At 40.8% G+C, this 17040-nt stretch overlaps 1 protein-coding gene across 1 annotated transcript in view; it reads left to right on the forward strand.

Annotated features, from left to right (window-relative positions):
* Prkg2 (protein kinase cGMP-dependent 2) overlaps positions 1-17040 on the forward strand; it is a 93671-nt gene that overhangs the window by 52037 nt on the left and 24594 nt on the right. Inside the window, exons 9-13 of the mRNA XM_052198536.1 lie at positions 988-1086; positions 2248-2401; positions 4163-4299; positions 6577-6666; positions 8270-8411. Of these exons, the coding sequence (XP_052054496.1) occupies positions 988-1086; positions 2248-2401; positions 4163-4299; positions 6577-6666; positions 8270-8411 (622 nt within the window). The remainder of the gene's footprint in view (positions 1-987; positions 1087-2247; positions 2402-4162; positions 4300-6576; positions 6667-8269; positions 8412-17040) is intronic.

Genomic DNA, 17040 nt, shown 5'->3' on the forward strand with positions numbered 1-17040 from the left:
ACAGAGTGACAGAGAATCTATAGATCCTTATTTCTTCTTCCCTGCTTCCAAATTTTATACAAACTCTTGATTATAGCACCAGAAGAATGTAGCTGTCCTTTTTATTTTGAAGTTGTGAGAAAATGTGTAAATTAACTGTAAGGTAATAATAACTCTCCACCAGGGACTGTGGAGGAAAATCACAAATGGTAGATAAGTTATGCCTTGGGGTCTAACAGTGGAGTGGGGACAGCTTGTTTGAAGTTACAGCTAGAACCTTGTAGTGTGTGAAACCTGGGGAATGGCAAGGCAGGGGTGTGAGAAAATGCTACCTTACTGAGATGAGAGTTCCTGTGTGTATGTAACAGAAGGGGACAGCTGCAGAACTTCCCATAACTAGTCACAACTATAGTAACTTTAATAGTTCACAACTTATTGAAAAACAGTTTAAAAGTTGAAACAAACATTCAGATATTATTGTGCGTATGCATGCATTGAGTACAACTCTCAGGCATGGGGGATGGCTCAGGGTTTTGTGTGTGTGTGTGTGTGTGTGTTTAGGAAAACTGTAGGACTTGGAGGATGGTTCAGTCAACAAAGTCCTTGATGTGCAACCACAAGGATTTGAATTCTATCCTCAGAATCCACATACAAATTTTAGACATCGGGACATGTGGTTGTAATCCCACCACTAGGAACGAGGAGGAAGTCATGTCTCTGGATCTTGCTGGCCAGCCAACTGAGTCTAATTGGCAGGCTTCGAGCCAGTGTGAGACCCCCACCCTAAATGTAGACAGCTCTTGAGTAATTATACCCAAGGTTAGGCCACCACATACATGTATAGCCTCGCCCATACACAGAGAGAGGGGGGGGGAGGGGAGAGGGAGAGGAAGAGGGAGAGGGAGAGAGAGAGAGAAATGGGAACGGAGAATGTTAAATCATCTTGATACCTTCACCACGGACCACTCGGTTTCATTTTTATTTTTATTTATTTATTTATTTTTTAAGAACATTCAACCAGACTGTCGGAACATTTGATGAACTCCAAAAATATCTTGAGGGGTATGTGGCCAACCTGAACCGCGATGATGAAAAAAGACACGCAAAGTAAGTGAGACGGGGTTTCCCTGCCAGTGGCAACAGGGACAGGGTGCAATTCCTCGAGGAATGATCCTTCATGTGCCCCTCAGTAGAGGATTCTGGAGGCACCGTCTCAACTCTAGAATGGCGAGGTTTTAAGCCTCTAAGTAAAAACTTTTAGTGTTGAGTAGCAATTTGAGAGACATTTTCTGATAATGGGAATATTTTAGAATGGTATTTACTCCAAAAGGACCTGGTTACAAGTAAGAACAGGATTATAGCTGGATATTTTTTTTAAAGTTTCCAAGGATGTATTTGTGAGTAGGAAGGAGCTGCATTGACTACTTCAAATTACTAATAGTGTTTTTTTAAAAAATAGAGAACTTTCGTTTAATGTCTTGTTACCTGATAAAACATTTAAATTTTATTGTAATATTTTTATGCTGAGAATTGAACCTAGGGCCGCATACAATGAAGGTGGATTATCCCCGACTCTGCTAACCCCAGACCTTAAGACATTACCAGGGGGAACAGAAGTTTACATTCTTGAGACAGGCTTCTGATGAGGTACACTCAAAATTTCTAGAAGGACTAAATTTAGTCCTAGAAATTTTGAGTTAAAGAGTCCAATCAGTACTTTATTTTTCTCCAATATATCCACCTACCATCTTTGTGCCTACAGCCTTTATGGTAACAGTTTACCCAGAAAGAACTCAGAACACTTAGTTTTAATTCAAAGATGAAACAGGTACTTATGAACAGCAGCACTCACTCAGATGTAAAACAGAAAATGCATATTCATGTCTCATGAAGCAGTTACTCTGCATTAGGCACAAAAAATTTTGTGGACCAACAGCAGAAATTCTCAGTGTGGCCTTCTGGGAATGACAAGTGTGACTGGTTTTGTCCTGTTCCACCCACTCCTCTCCTGGATTACTGATATAATGGCTTTTTTTGAGATGTGTTTCAAATGCACCAAAATTCCTCCATTTTGCTTTAGCTGAATCTGACTTTTGTCCAACCGAGTGCTCCCAGGTGTGACCACGTGCACGCCTGTCAAAGGTTGCGACGGTCTTTGTGGCACCAACAGGTAGTGTGAGAGAGTAGGGTTTGTGACTGGCAGGGTGCTAGCACGGCTCAGGGTGTGAGTGTGAGTGTGTGTGTGTGACTTCTCGTTTCTCTCTTCAGGCGTTCCATGTCTAGCTGGAAGCTGTCCAAAGCCCTTTCTTTGGAGATGATTCAGCTGAAAGAGAAGGTGGCCAGATTCTCCTCAACCTCCCCATTCCAGAACCTTGAGATTATCGCAACACTGGGCGTTGGTGGGTTCGGACGAGTGGAGCTTGTAAGGGGTTTACGTTTCAAGCATCTGCGAGAAGCATTTTGCCTTTTTGTTTTGTTCTGTTTTCTATCCTGGCTTAGGGTGGAGGAATAGATGAGTTATCGTTGCTATCTTTAAGTGTTCTGAGTCTGAGGAAGTAAATGTTTCCGTCTATTTGTGCTTGAAGATAGTGATTAAGTGATCTCTTACATCACATCTGGTGATGAATCCTCCTTGATAGTAATATTGGAGAGTGTACCAAGTAGGGCATTCTGAAAGATTATGAAATGTAAAAACATGTGCGTAGATGTGTACAGTCAAACCCAGGATGTCTCTGCAGTGGCCAGCAGAAACCCCACCGGTGGAATCCGAAACATTATACGCGTATTCCTTAACCAGCCCTGCCCCGGGTCCGTGCTTGCCTTTCATAACCCTGTTTTGGGGTTATGTAAATTTTTCCATCAGACAAACAGGAAAGAATGAAAGCAAGAGGGTGTTTGAAGAGCGGCCTTCTGCAGCACTCAGCAGACAGCTGGGAGCCAGAGCCCGGTGTCGGTTAGCACCACCTTTCTGTGCGTTATAATCAGCTCCCAAGGAGTAGCCGAGGTCCTGGGTTAGACCACGTGTTCTGACAAAACCATGGAATAGACAACTGTGCTCTTTTGGGGGCACAGATGGCTCTGAGCCCCTGGCAATCACCAAGCCCTTCTTTGCCCAGGCGATTTTTAACAGTTCACTGTACCATGACCTCCAGGAGCTACATGGAGGCCTTTGTCTGCAGGATGGCTGGGCATGCGCAGCTGTGGCATGCTGCTACAGACCCTGGTGGAACAATTCACACCCACTCCAGACTCATCTCTGATGGAGGAGGGCAAAAACACTTTCCTAGCAGGGCGAAGAATATTTGTAATGAGTCTTGCGCTCTGTGCAGATCTTCTGTGCACTGGTATTTTCCATCAAAGAACACAGCTTAAAGATTGAATTAGCAATGCTGAGATCTGCTCTCCTAGATAATAGCTACTGAAGAAATAATTCCTCCAGTCATTTAAAAATCTATAGACATTACAAATGATAACTGTGATGAGAATATAAGATGTAGTCAATTTTCATTTACTACTCAGTATTATTTGCTTATGGGTTTTTATACCTATCAGAAAAAAATAGTTGTTCTCAATTTTGATTTACCTTTAATAATACTTACTGATTTTTGCATACAGAGAAGGCCTTCTCTTACTTTCCAGTAGCAATTTCTGCATTGATGGATATATGATTCTATTACCTGATGTGTCTGTTGAACTTTGGAAATGTGCCTAATACAACCAAGGAAATTAATTTCTACTTCTAATTAATTTAAATTTAAATAACCTCATACCATTAGTAAGCTGTCCACTGAGTAGGGCAGATAGAAAATTAATTTAATATGAGTTTCCTTGAAAGTTAGAGATGAGTATTAAAAAATAGGAAGCCTTGGAAATTCTTATCTAAGTTATCATCGTGTTACACAATGAAAACTGAAGATTTCTGTCAATGAAATTTAATGAAACTATTTTCTTATTTCAGTAGAAAATTTTAAAAAGGAAAATTTTAGAATCAAGTTATATGAAGTATTTTGAAAATTATTGGAAGTGCATAAAGTTATATAGAAATCAATTCTAGAGGGACATGTGGTAAAAAGCCTATATACTCTTTAAATGTAAAGCAATTTAATTCTCATTAATTGTTATATCACATATTGCAAATTACTGTGATACATTAAGTATGTGGATGCTTCCATTTCTCACATAGGTTAAAGTTAAAAATGAGAATGTCGCTTTCGCGATGAAGTGTATAAGGAAGAAGCACATCGTGGACACAAAACAGCAAGAGCACGTCTACTCAGAAAAGAGGATCCTGGAGGAGTTGTGTTCTCCCTTCATCGTAAAGTAAGTGGGCAGCAGATGTTCCAGGAAGTAGTGGTACTCCTGATTCTCCTATGGGATCTTGGGTAGGAATCTCCAATTGCTTCTATCCTAAGAAGATAATGTGCTCACGTGTGTGTGTGTGTGTGTGTGTGTGTGTGTGTGTGTATGTGTTATAAATAGTTGAAGCTACTGTAGAATTTGGTAAGGAAGGAAACCATCAGCTGCCCAGGATGGGCAGATGATGAGCCTCTGCAGGGAAGACATTTGGGTCACACAGTGACCAAGGAGGGACATACCTGGTAATAGAAGTTCAAAGCTCCGAAGTGACCATCCCCTGATAGTTATTCCTTTTGCTCTGTACATGTTATCAGCTTGGAGGATATACTATCTAGGCCATCACCCTCTTTACTTGCATATTCATACGCCACCAATATAAGCCAGGTTAGATTTTCATTAACCATCCCTAAGTGTAGCTTGGGTGACTTCTGGTGATGGGCAGCCTATGGGATAGACTGAATAGGTGTGCTGTGTGGCATCTAGCCTGGGCTCTAGCTCTGAAGTCCATGCTTGTATTCTCTGACTAGCCTGTACTAACTATGTGACCCAGGATGACCTTGAACTCACAGAAATCTTCCTGCTCCTGAATGCCAGGATTGCAAATGTGTGCCACCATACCCAGCTCCTAAGGAGGTGACTTACTGAACTTCCCATGTTGTGCCTTATCAGCTCTCCTGGCTGCTTCCCTCTGGCTGAGGTGCAACCAAGGGAAGGGTCAGAGCCTTCCCCTTTCCTTCTCCTCTCTGGCCATTCTGTTACCATTCTCCTCTTCCTCCTCCTCCTCCTCCTCCTCCTCCTCCTCCTCCTCCTCCTCCTCCTCCTCCTCTTCCTCCTCCTCCTCCTCCTCCTCCTCTTTCTCCTCCTCCTCCTTCTCTCTCTCTCTCTCTCTCTCTCTCTCTCTCTCTCTCTCTCTCTCTCTCTCTCTCATCCTTCCTTCCTTTTATTTTATATGTATGAATGTATGCCCACATGCATGTATATGTACTATATGCATGGCTAGTGTCCACCCAGGACAAAAGGAGGGTGGTGGAACTGTCATTATAGATAACTATGAGCCACCATGTGGGTCCTGGGAATAGAAACTACATCTTTGGGGAGAGCAGCAGGTGCTGAGCCATCTCTTCATCCCCTGAAACAGGTTTCTCCTTGAACTCTGAGCACCTGAAAGTATTTGCATCCGAGTGTTGAATGTAGTAGCATCATGTCTAAGCACACCACTGCAATTCCTACCTGGCCTTGGAATATGGAGGCCTGGGAAGGCCCTCTTATCCCAGCTTGTAGTATGGAGGCTGGTTAAGCACAGAACCTCTGTCCTTTTAATACTCTGAACTACTTTACCCACCATCTAATTTCCAGGGGTTAGCCAAGGGCAGCAGAACCCCTTAGAGGGGGCGGGGGCTGTTGTTGAATCTGTATCCTAGAAACTCCTCACCCAGACTCCTCTCCACTTCTAGGTGTGCTTGCCAAGTCATTCCCCACTAGCCTTATGACTTAAAAGCTTGCCTCCTAGTCTAGTTCCAATTCTAGCTGACCAAATAGGAGGCATATAGCATGCATATAATGAGCTGGAATGAAAGGTACATATTAAGTCATGTATGCATGGGCCTGTGGCTTTGGGGTAGAAGGAGAGATCCTATTTGATAGGCGACAAGATGAGACACTTTGTGATGAAGGTGGGCTGGTGCTCAGCCTTTCAAGAAATGGAGATGAAGAAGTTCAGTCTGTGAGCAGAGTCAGGGCTGTGTATGTCCAGGATAAAGTCAGAGATCCAAGGAATAATCAGAGAGGCTTTGGTGAGAAGCCCTGCACAGATGTTGAATATTGTCTTAGTTAGGATGTTGTGGACAGACACCATGACCAAGGCAGCTCTTATAAAGAACAACATATAATTGGGGCTGGCTTACAGGTTCAGAGGTTCAGTCCATTATCATCAAGGCTGAAACACAGCAGAGCCCAGGCAGGCATGGTGCAGGAAGAGCTGAGAGTTCTACATCTTCATCTGAAGGCCACTGGAAGAAGACAGGCTTACAGGGAGCTAGGATGAGGGTCTTAAAGCCCACACCCACAGTGACACACCTACTCCAACAAGGCCACACCTCCTAATAGTGCCACTCCCTGGGCCAAGTAGGTGTCTATGTGGAAATGGGAGTCATTGTTTCAAATGTTGCTGCCGGTAGCCTAACCTGCTTCAGAGACGTTAGAACTGCATTTCTAACCACTTGTTTTCATCTGTCTCCACAGATTGTATCGTACTTTCAAGGACAATAAATATGTATACATGCTTCTGGAGGCCTGCCTAGGTGGGGAGCTGTGGAGCATATTAAGGGACAGGTAAAGGAAAGATGTGGAAGCAATAACTCTTACCACCTCACCTCTGGACTGGGCTCTGACGATGGCACTACGACACAATTATAGGAGAATGCTCTCATTACATATAACAGGGTAGTAATCGGTGTGTTTTGGTAGGTAACATTATAGAAGTAACATGTGGGTCTTGTAAAGTAATCTGCCATCCTAGTGTATGGACTAAAGGTATCAGGCATACAGCATGTATGAGCTATCTGAGGTCACATGGACAGGAAGAGGCAGACTCAGATTCAGAATGTTAATAAGGGGGTGTGAGGGAGACTGATTAGGTCCTCATAAAACAAAGCAGAATGGGATGTCTATAAAGGCTTGATTTTATGAAAGGAATGATTTTGGCAGTCATAATACAGATGGCATGAAGCAGCTTCTATGTAGAAGGCATGTCTTAGGGCTTGTATTCCTGAACAAACATCATGACGAAGAAGCAAGTTGAGGAGGAAAAGATTTATTCAGCTTACACTTCAACATTGCTATTCATTACCAAAGGAAGTCAGGACTGGAACTCAAGCAGGTCAGGAGGCAGGAGGTGATGCAGAGGCCATGGAGGGATGTTTCTTACTGGCTTGCTTCCCCTGGCTTGCTCAGCTTGCTTTCTTATAGAAGCTAAGACCACCAGCCCAGGGATGGCACCACCCACAAGGGGCCCTCCCCTCTTGATCACTAATTGAGAAAATGCCTTACAGCTGGATCTCATGGAGGCATTTCCTCAGCTGAAGCTCCTTTCTCTGTGACAACTCCAGCTTGTGTCAAATTGACACACAAAACCAACCAGTACAAAGGTCTAACAATAAGAGTTTGAAAAATTCCTAAACAAGAGATCATTTTGCATGTAAAAGGGCTATAAAAGTATAAACGTTAGAAAAAATAAGTCTGGAGTTTATCTGAAGATAAGGGGTGGCATTAAAACATCCCACTAATATGAAAGCTACATAATGACAGAGAAGCTGTGTATTTGTAAGGAAATAGTGTATCAGAGATGACAAAGACCGACTCAGAAGGGCAGAGAGGTGTGAAAAGACAAGACAGGAAAGCTGTGGACTTCTGAGCCACAGAAAGCAAGACTGCAAGGGCACCAGAAGAGGGCTGTGAGGGCGTGCTGCAATAGACAAGGGAGTCATGGACAGGCAAGCCCTTAGATGTCCTTCTCTGGCACAGTGGTCCTCAGAAAGCAAGACTGCAAGGGCACCAGAAGAGGGCTGTGAGGGCGTGCTGCAATAGACAAGGGAGTCATGGACAGGCAAGCCCTTAGATGTCCTTCTCTGGCACAGTGGTCCTCAACCCTGGCTGCATGACACAATTGCATGTGGAACTCTGACAAGCAAGGAATGTTTTGTCCTAATATCACTCTATGATTCATTTTACTGGGGTGTGGTCCAGTAAATCATTTGTTTAAAGGCGTATCAATGCTCTCATGGCTGAGACCCACTGAGCTATGGATGTAAGTAAATGCATGTTGGGTTAAGGCTGTATGTGCGTGAAGACACATAGATTATAATATGATCTAGATGCCTAGGATGTCTCCAAGGATATATTCAGAGTATTAAGAAGAGAACTCATGTCATTGCAGAGGCAGCTTCGATGAACCTACCTCCAAATTCTGTGTCGCTTGTGTGACAGAAGCATTTGATTATCTGCACCGACTGGGCATTATCTACAGAGATCTGAAGCCAGAGAACTTAATTCTGGATGCAGATGGCTACCTTAAGTTGGTAAGGCACATTCTCTAACTCAGAGTAACAAGTGAGATATTTCTGCAACAAAGTTGTGCTATAGTTGCAATCTCTTTTTCATTTTGGAGCAGCTGCTACTTTTACTCTGAGGAATTTGGCCCTTGAATACTTTATGCTTAATACTGTGAACAATGCTATGTGTATATTCTATTTAAATATATTTTTACCTGTATGGATGGTTTATATATTTGTATGTGCATTCATACCTTGTGCCTGAAGAGTCAGAAGAGGATGTCAAATCTCCTGGAACTGCAGTTGCAGACAGTTGAGAACCGCCATGTGGGTGCTAGGAACTGATCCTGGTCTTCGGAAAGTCAATGCTCTTAACCTCTGAGCACATTTTCCTTAACTATTTATACATTCTTCTTTGGCTCAGTGTTTCAACCGTATCTACAGCTCTTCCTGAAGATTCACATCACAGAATGCCTTTCAAGTTTGTTAGAATCATTTACTCAGTTGAACTGTGTTTTGTGTGGTGCTACATATAGGAACCGCCTTGTGAGGAAAAAAGTTGTCAGTGTGACTTCTCTCTCATGGTATCCACTTTCTAGGCAGGGAGAGAAGGAAATGTGACCATCAGTAGCTATTTTAAAATCTTTCTACTTTTTCACACAGGAAGTGAGCATTCAGAAGCTAGGAGGCCAGGCTGTGTGAGGAGGAGCTTTCCTTGCTATCCATCTCTGTGGTCATTTATTCCTAATAGGAATCCCTTGCAGACCACACAAGGGCATAAAAGGCATACACTTCTTTCAGTGAGATGCTAATAGAAGCTAGTAGTCAAAATCACACCACTTTGGACCTCAGGAAGAAAACCTACAGGATGGGAAACCAAAGCAACTCTCCAATGTTTGTTTTGATAGCCCCTCAAACACATCTAGCCCTATCTGAACTTAACACTTACAAAGATATTGCTATGTCAGGGGTCCGATGTAGGGAGATAACATTATTTACTGATCAGTTATCAGATGCAGGTGCTATGTTTAAACAGTGAATCTGTTCAGTAATGTATGAGATAGGTTTAGTTGGTATGATTGTGAAATTTAGCCCACGTGATTAAATTTGTTATGTTTAATTTCTAAGAGATCTTTTCCTCCAAGGTAAAATAAGAGGCCTTTCATGTGAGACTTGGCTCACTCCCAAGAAACGTTTTAATCCATTCAAGCTTTATTTTGACCATGAAAGACAGCTTTCAGAACTGGCGAGGTCCGAACACGAGGCTTCACAATTCATCCATTGACTGTGCCTCCCCCAAGTCTGTAGGGAAACTCTCTGGAATATTCTAGAAGAAAGAAAAACTATCATGAGGTCTGAAGACTGTTTATTAAATGTAATCTCTTACTTTTCATAGTTGTTTGCCCCAAACCCTCGGATAGCATATTTAGTATTTACAGCACTAGATGGACTTCTTGTTTGCCATCATTATCCTGCCTTCCCGTTTATTTATCAATGAGCAAAATAAACAGTCAGCGATTCGAGGTATCTAAAAAGTCAGTGAATTTTCAATAAACAATTACATTTTGAACTAGATATCCTGAATTACTTTCACTACAAAATGTTTGAAAATACCAGATAAGACAGGAAGAAGAGAGTTGGAAACGCACGGAATTCCTTAGGCAATATAGGAGTTCCTATGAGGCTGGGAAAGAAGATAGAACAGTGGTGGATGGCTATGGCATTGCGCATAGAAGGGCCCAAGATGGACAGCAGCTGCCTCTTCTTGGCAAACCCTGAGAATCAGTCCTCAGTGCTGTCTTCAAAGCTGCATGTTCCAGCAAGCCTGAATGACCTAGAATTTTGATTTAGTGGCTGTGTCATTGAGGAATAGGGGACTAAACCCCAGGGCATTGTGGGAAAGTGAGCTAGAGAGCTCTCTACAGAGGCAGGGGCCAAACAAATATCAGAGTGATGAAGACAGCGCGTGCAGACAGGCATTCTTGTCCCATCGTTAGCTCATGGGAGGGCAATGAGAAAGTCTCCTCTAAGAATTCTTGGCCACAAGCTGCTCTTAGAGAAAAGAAAATCCAAGCAAGAATTTAAATGAAGATGGAGCCATGCTGGAACCTAGCCCAAGGTCCTAAACACCACCGCAGATTCTTTTTTGAAAGACTCTCCTTTCAATTCAGGACACAACTCCTGGAGGTAAAGTTCCAGGAAAGACAAGCTCATGCTAAATATATTAATAATAAATGTATGAGAAAAAAATACCAAGTACCATGGGCATCAGCTGCCAAGAGAATGAAGAGCAGAAGTAGACACCTAAGCTCTCTGAGGCTCTCAGAAGGGATCTGAGAAGTTTGGCGAAAGAGCCAACCAATTAAGTGTCTGCTGAGAAAAATAAGGCTATAATAATTAATTAAGTATACAATGGGAGTTCTTATGTATGGTGGCCACCCTCGTGTGACTAATTTATGTATAAAATGTGAGAGCAATCAAAGGAAATAAATATCTAAGCCTTGATAAAGAGCATTCTACAAGGCGAGACCGACATTTTAAAATGGCTGCATAGGTGTTTATTGAGAATACACCTCAGTATATAAAGAACGAGGATTAAACCTAATTTATCATCATACCCAATAAGCAATATTGAACATTTTTTCCTCAGATTGAGAACAAAAAGAGATTATCTGATCTTACAGTGTTCACATTGTAATAGGTTTCAGCAAATGAAATAAACCAAGAAATACCCCAAGTCAGAAAATGAAATATATCACCTCTTTTTAATTTAAATATAGCATGAATTTTTACTCATTATTTATTTATTTATTATTCAAAGAAATATAAAAACATCCATTAAAAACTTAGAATGTGTAAGTGAAGCATTGTTGGCCCCAAATCAGTAAGCAAGTAAAATTCTCTTTATTAACATAGTAATGATAAAAAGTTCTAAATGAAACAAAATGACACTTATAATATCAAAATTATAAAATGTTATCTTAAAATAGTATCACTATTATGAAAAATAATAAAATATATAAAGATAAAATAGCTCTTCACTGAAAATTATTCAATATTAATAAAAATAATTAAATGGTAATATAGGCTGTGTTCATGATTTGTAGACAGTAACAGTGTATCAAGCCAAATTGTGTGAAGATGTCTGTTTTTCCCGCATTGATTTATATGATTTTTATGTCCATGCAATCAAACCTGTCTTGTAAGACCTACTCTGGTGCTACTTGCCAATACTTTAGGGTCTTCTTTTGGTCACACAAAGCCAGCACTTGCTTTTTGTGGGAGAAGAATCTCTAAATTCCAGGGAATCATCAGGGTTCCCTTGGATATTGGCTACCATAATAGAAAAATATAGAATTTAAACACAGTGAATTTTAAAAGAGAAAGGCCAGTCAGTGTAAACAGAAAGAAATAAAGGGGGCAGGGATATCAGGGAGTGGGGAGTTTCATTTGACAACTTACCAGTAACAAAGGAAGCCAGAATTCAGTAGAAAATTGTGCTTAAAAGCTCTGGGTGAGAATAACTGACAAATTTTAATTATAAGCCCAGAGAAACCATCTTTCAGGAAGGGTGCGATGACATATTTAGACAAAGAGGAGAGCTGTTTCCTATATAAAAAGATGATTATGGAAGGTTAAAATATAACACTGCCCCCTCACAAAATTGAGTGCAAAGCATCAGGAATGGCCACAGGGCAACGGTAAATCTGTCAGCAACTTAGACATTAGGGTGTAAATCAGCCACACTGCAATGCATCACATTAAAACAAGAAAATGCTAACTAACTCCACAGTAGCGGCACCTAAACTTAAAGTAGGAGTCTGAAATTAAAATAGGAGGATAAAATGTCATCTTCAAAGAAGGCAGCAAGAAGAAACAGGAGAGCCAGGGTTGGGGAAAGAACATGAATAAAGAAATTAGAGAGAAATCCAAGATATGTAAATGAACTTCACTCTCCAGATTTCTTTTTTTTTTCTTTTTAAAAAACAATCATCAAATAAAATTTTAAAATAAAAATCAGATATATGATATCTGTAACAGAAAGACTTTAAAAATGATATGCAGGAAACTTAAAGATGAAAAGGAAACTTAAATTAAGGATGTATCTGGAAAATGTTGAATGCATTAAAAGTCAGGTTTCACTGTGTCACTGTCAGGGAAGAAATATTCCTAAAGGTGAAGAGATACCATATTATGAGAGGGTGCACAGCTCATTAAGGTCATAGAAAAAGCCTGTTATTTTAAATGTGTTTTCTAATAAGATTTTTCAAAAGTAAATAGTAGACTGGCAGAATTAGGAGCAAAAATAGTTATAGACATTTTAATACATGCTTGAAAATTGATAGAATATTGAATCACAAAACACTACAGTTTTAGAAGATTCATAGACTACAAGGAACAAACTTGACCTCGTAGGCCTGTAAAATGTTTTTCCTAATAAGTGATGGATGCACATTAGAAAAATTTTAGCAAATACTGGGCTATTAAGCAACTTCAGCAGAGAAAAATATAGGAATTGGGCTGTTGGCAGAAATCCCTGTAGGATTACACTAACTGAGGGTTCCTGGGGTGGTATGGATTGGCAGTGGTAGAGGAACCTGGCATCTGCACCACAGGAGTCACAGGGTTCTTATAACAGGTTGTTCTGTGTGCTCAAAGTTTAAAAGCGAACCTCAGTAGCCTGAGCATGTGGCACTGTGTTGAACCCTTGCCTAGCACACACGGAGCCCAGGGTTCCATCCTCAGCACCACAAATAAAACAGAATAAAGGGGGCTGGGGAGATGGCTCACTGGTCAAAATCATTGACTGCTCTTCCCCAGGACCCATGTTCAATCCCTAGTACCCACAAAGCATCTTACAACTGTCTGTGACTCCAGTTCCAGGGACCCAGTGCTTTCTTCTAGCCTCTATAGGCACCAGGCACACTAGTGGTGCACAGACATATATACAGGCAAAACACCCATATATAAAAAATAATAGTTTTTAGAAATTAAAAATAAAGTAAGCTTAAGGAACTGAAGAGATGGCTCAATGGTTAAGAGCAGTGGAACAATAAACTTGGCCTCACTTACATGTATGTATGCATGTATGTGTGCTTGTATGTATGCATATATGCATGCATGCTTGTATGTGTGTATGCATGTATGTATGCATATATGTACTATGTATTTCTCCTTTATCTTAAACTTCCTGAAAATGTCACAGGAATTTAGACATCTAATGAAGATAAGTAAGAGAAGAAAAACAAAATGAAATTATGGTCTCATGGGTCATTAAGTAAGATGGTTTTTATTGTAGAGATCTCAGTACTTCCTAGTCTAGGTTTATTGCTAGAAATTTGTTTTGAGGCTAGTGAATGAGTAGATTCCCATGATTTTTTCCAACATTATTTATTGTTTTATTAATTGATTTAGAAAATATGGGATCCTTTTTGTATGATATCTCCCCATCTACAAAAAAGGATAGTTTGAGTTTTTTTTCCTATTAGTCGCCTTTTGCTTTCCTTCTCTTATTACTGCAGCTAAAACTTCAAAACTCATGTTGAAGAGTGGTGGGAGTGGTCCACAGTCAGCCCCCTTCCTGATCTGAAGAGGATTCCTTTCAGCCTTTCTCTGTTCAGGATGGTGGCGGCTGGGGGTTTGTCACCTGTAGCCTTTACTTTGCTGAAATACATTTTCTTTGGTCGTGTTCTCTAGAACTCTTATGAGGTCATGTTGCGAATTGCCAAAGGTCTTTTATACATATATTGAGTCATACTATTTTTGCCTTCATGTGTAGTTATGCTTCTTTATACTTCCAAACTTCTGTATGTTGAACCATTTCTACTTCTAGGATAGACGAAAAGACAACATGGGATGATTTTTTTTTAAATGACTGTTTTCAGTTTGAAAATGAAAAAAGGGAAAATAAAATATAGACAATCTGAAAAAAATACATAAGTGATAGAAAAGCTAGGAGTGGGAGCTCCGTGTCGTATAGGGTCATAAGAGCGAGCCCATTGCTGATAAGTAGGGACACGCTTGTGGTGGAGAATGAAGACCTCAGTCTGTTCCTCTTCAGTCCTGAGTGAAATGGACTCTCATTTTGTTTGTTTGTTTGTGTTGTTTCCCTGATTCGTCTCTAGCTAGATTCTGCCTGGGCACATGTCGTCTTCACCAGAAGGCATACCAAGTTCACATGGAAGGGCCAGACAATTGTGAATATATCACATGTCTATTTCCTGTGTACGTGCTGTATTTTATCTCTTCAATCTTGTTTCATTTTTATAGCCAAGGAAGGCCAATGAAGCCAGTAGTGTTAGGAGCCTTTGTAAGAATGAAAGGAAACAGATACAATGTACATTTTAAACACCAAGCTGGGTCCAGCAGTGAATACGCTGGTACAGCTGGTGTCAGGAGCCTCAGCGTTCTAGAAGGCTTATGGGTCCTAAAATACCATCAGCAACAGTGTCAACACGGAATATATTTTCCATTTTCTTATGTATGCCTCTAAGTAACATTAACTTGTTCTACTGTCATACTTGTACAAAATAGAAATCAAGGAGACACTTGGGTGGAATTTTAAAGACACCCAAATAACTCAAGAGTTAATAGAGAAAATGTTAATAGTTGAAACCAGGTGAGAAAATCTACTACTGAGGAGCAAATAATAGCTAGGAAGACCAGAAAATAAATAGGAAAATAGGAAATGTCATTTTAGAGGTTAAAATGACAGAAGAAAATGAATAGTTCCACCAGCTGGGAACATGCATTCAGGATATATGAGCCTATGGGTGGACATTCTCATTCAAACTGCCACGCTGCTTCAAAAAATCAAGATCTATAGAAAATGCTGTTATGAATGCATATTATTGTAGTAAAAGCAAGGTTTATGTGGGTTAGAAAGGTAACTTCCAACTTGCTGCGTAACTTTACACTATATGTGAAATCTTAGATGTCCATAAAATATGTACAAAATGCCTCGATAAAGTCACCTAAGGAGAAATAAAACAATCAGTCGTATTAAAATGTTATTAATTTCAGGAACTTTATAGTTTATCTTACACAAACTCCTCGCCAAAATAGTGAAAGACTGATTCTTCTCACTTTAAGAAGCTACTTAATGTAAATTTAATTATTCAAGAAAACCTCCCTTTAAAAAAAAGCCAAATTAACATCCTCTCTCATTCATGAACCTAATGCACACATTAAAAAATCAGTAATTTTCTATTGCAACAAATCACAGATTCATAACATACATCATACCAGGTTGGCTATATTTCCGGAATGTAAATATATTTTAATCTGAGATGTTCCATGAAAAAAAGCCTTTGATTTTCTGGTTCTGTGTGTAAAGAACTTGGAAATTACCACTCTCTTGTAAGGAGCTGGTCAGACATGAAAAGTCAGTGCTGCCCTTCTGGAATCTGTAAGACTCACATGACAAGCCGAGTGCTTCTAAGGTTGAGAAGGAACTCGGAGGGTCACAGCATGCAGGAGCAGAATCCTCAGGGCTGGAAACCCCCCTGGTATTCACACTTTATGACTTTGTCCTACAGAGCTTAGCTGAGCTTTCTCAGCAACCATAATAGCCTCTTTAGGCTTCCTGCAAGGAGCAGAAGAGAGGAGCTATTCTGAAATGAGACAGTGCACTTTGTTCTTCCGGATGAGGAACGCTTCAGGAGAAACTCATAGCCAGTGCCTGGCCTCACAGGTTATTATCAGAGCCAAACCGACCTGGAAGAAGAGGACGATATGAACCCCAACCTGCTCAAGCTAGTTTGCCTCACCTAAGGGGGAAGAAGTCAGGGAAATATTTGCAAAGTTCCCATGGGAGAAGCTTGGTTCACTAAAGGACCAGGACCTAACTGCCTAGGCATAGAATATACCTTTCCTCCTGGGAATTACCACTGTATTACTCGGGACTATTCACAGCCACTCCTTTGTCTCTGCTCTTCAGACCTGGCTCTCAGGCGCATATTATATGGCCTGCAAAAGGCAAAATATGAGTCGAAGAGGCAGAGTCAGCCTCAGAACCAGGCCTTATAGGGATGTCAGAAGTATCAAAAGAATTTAACACAGCCACGATTAACATACTGTAGGGTATAAGGGACAGACCAGGTACCTTAAGTACAGACGAGTGATGTAAGGGAAGACATAAAACCTAAAGGGGAAAAAAGACAAGAAAATAAATAAAAAGTAAAAGTAAAAGTTATGTTAGCAAACTAAGTAAGAGTCTCTGGATTTGAGGACTATCAGAGGAAATCCTAAAAGTTAGAGAGCAGCTACTGCAAACCAAGCAAAGCAAGCAGCCAAGAGCAGACCACTCAAGGGCTGTGAGACTGGGGGATGCTACCTAAGCCATGTTGGAAGCAGCAAGAGCAAAACTCAGCTGCAGGTCCACACAGATGCAAAGGCTGGAGCACAGAGTGTCTGCACATGAGGGGAATGCAATGACGACAATGACAATTGCAGGACAGGAAAGAAGAGCCAGGTGCTCTCATTCCGCCTGTGAATGGTATCCTGTCAGTTGAATGTGTGAAGGCATTATAGTGTGCGTTCGCAGACCCCATGGCAATGAGCTAGAAATCGGTAGCAGAAAGACAAACTCAGTGCAAACACAGTTATACATACTACTTGGGTATTTTTTTGGGGGGGATTGTTTATATTTTGTTCT

The sequence above is a fragment of the Apodemus sylvaticus genome, chromosome 11 (genome assembly GCF_947179515.1).
Source record: "Apodemus sylvaticus chromosome 11, mApoSyl1.1, whole genome shotgun sequence".
Taxonomy (NCBI): domain Eukaryota; kingdom Metazoa; phylum Chordata; class Mammalia; order Rodentia; family Muridae; genus Apodemus; species Apodemus sylvaticus.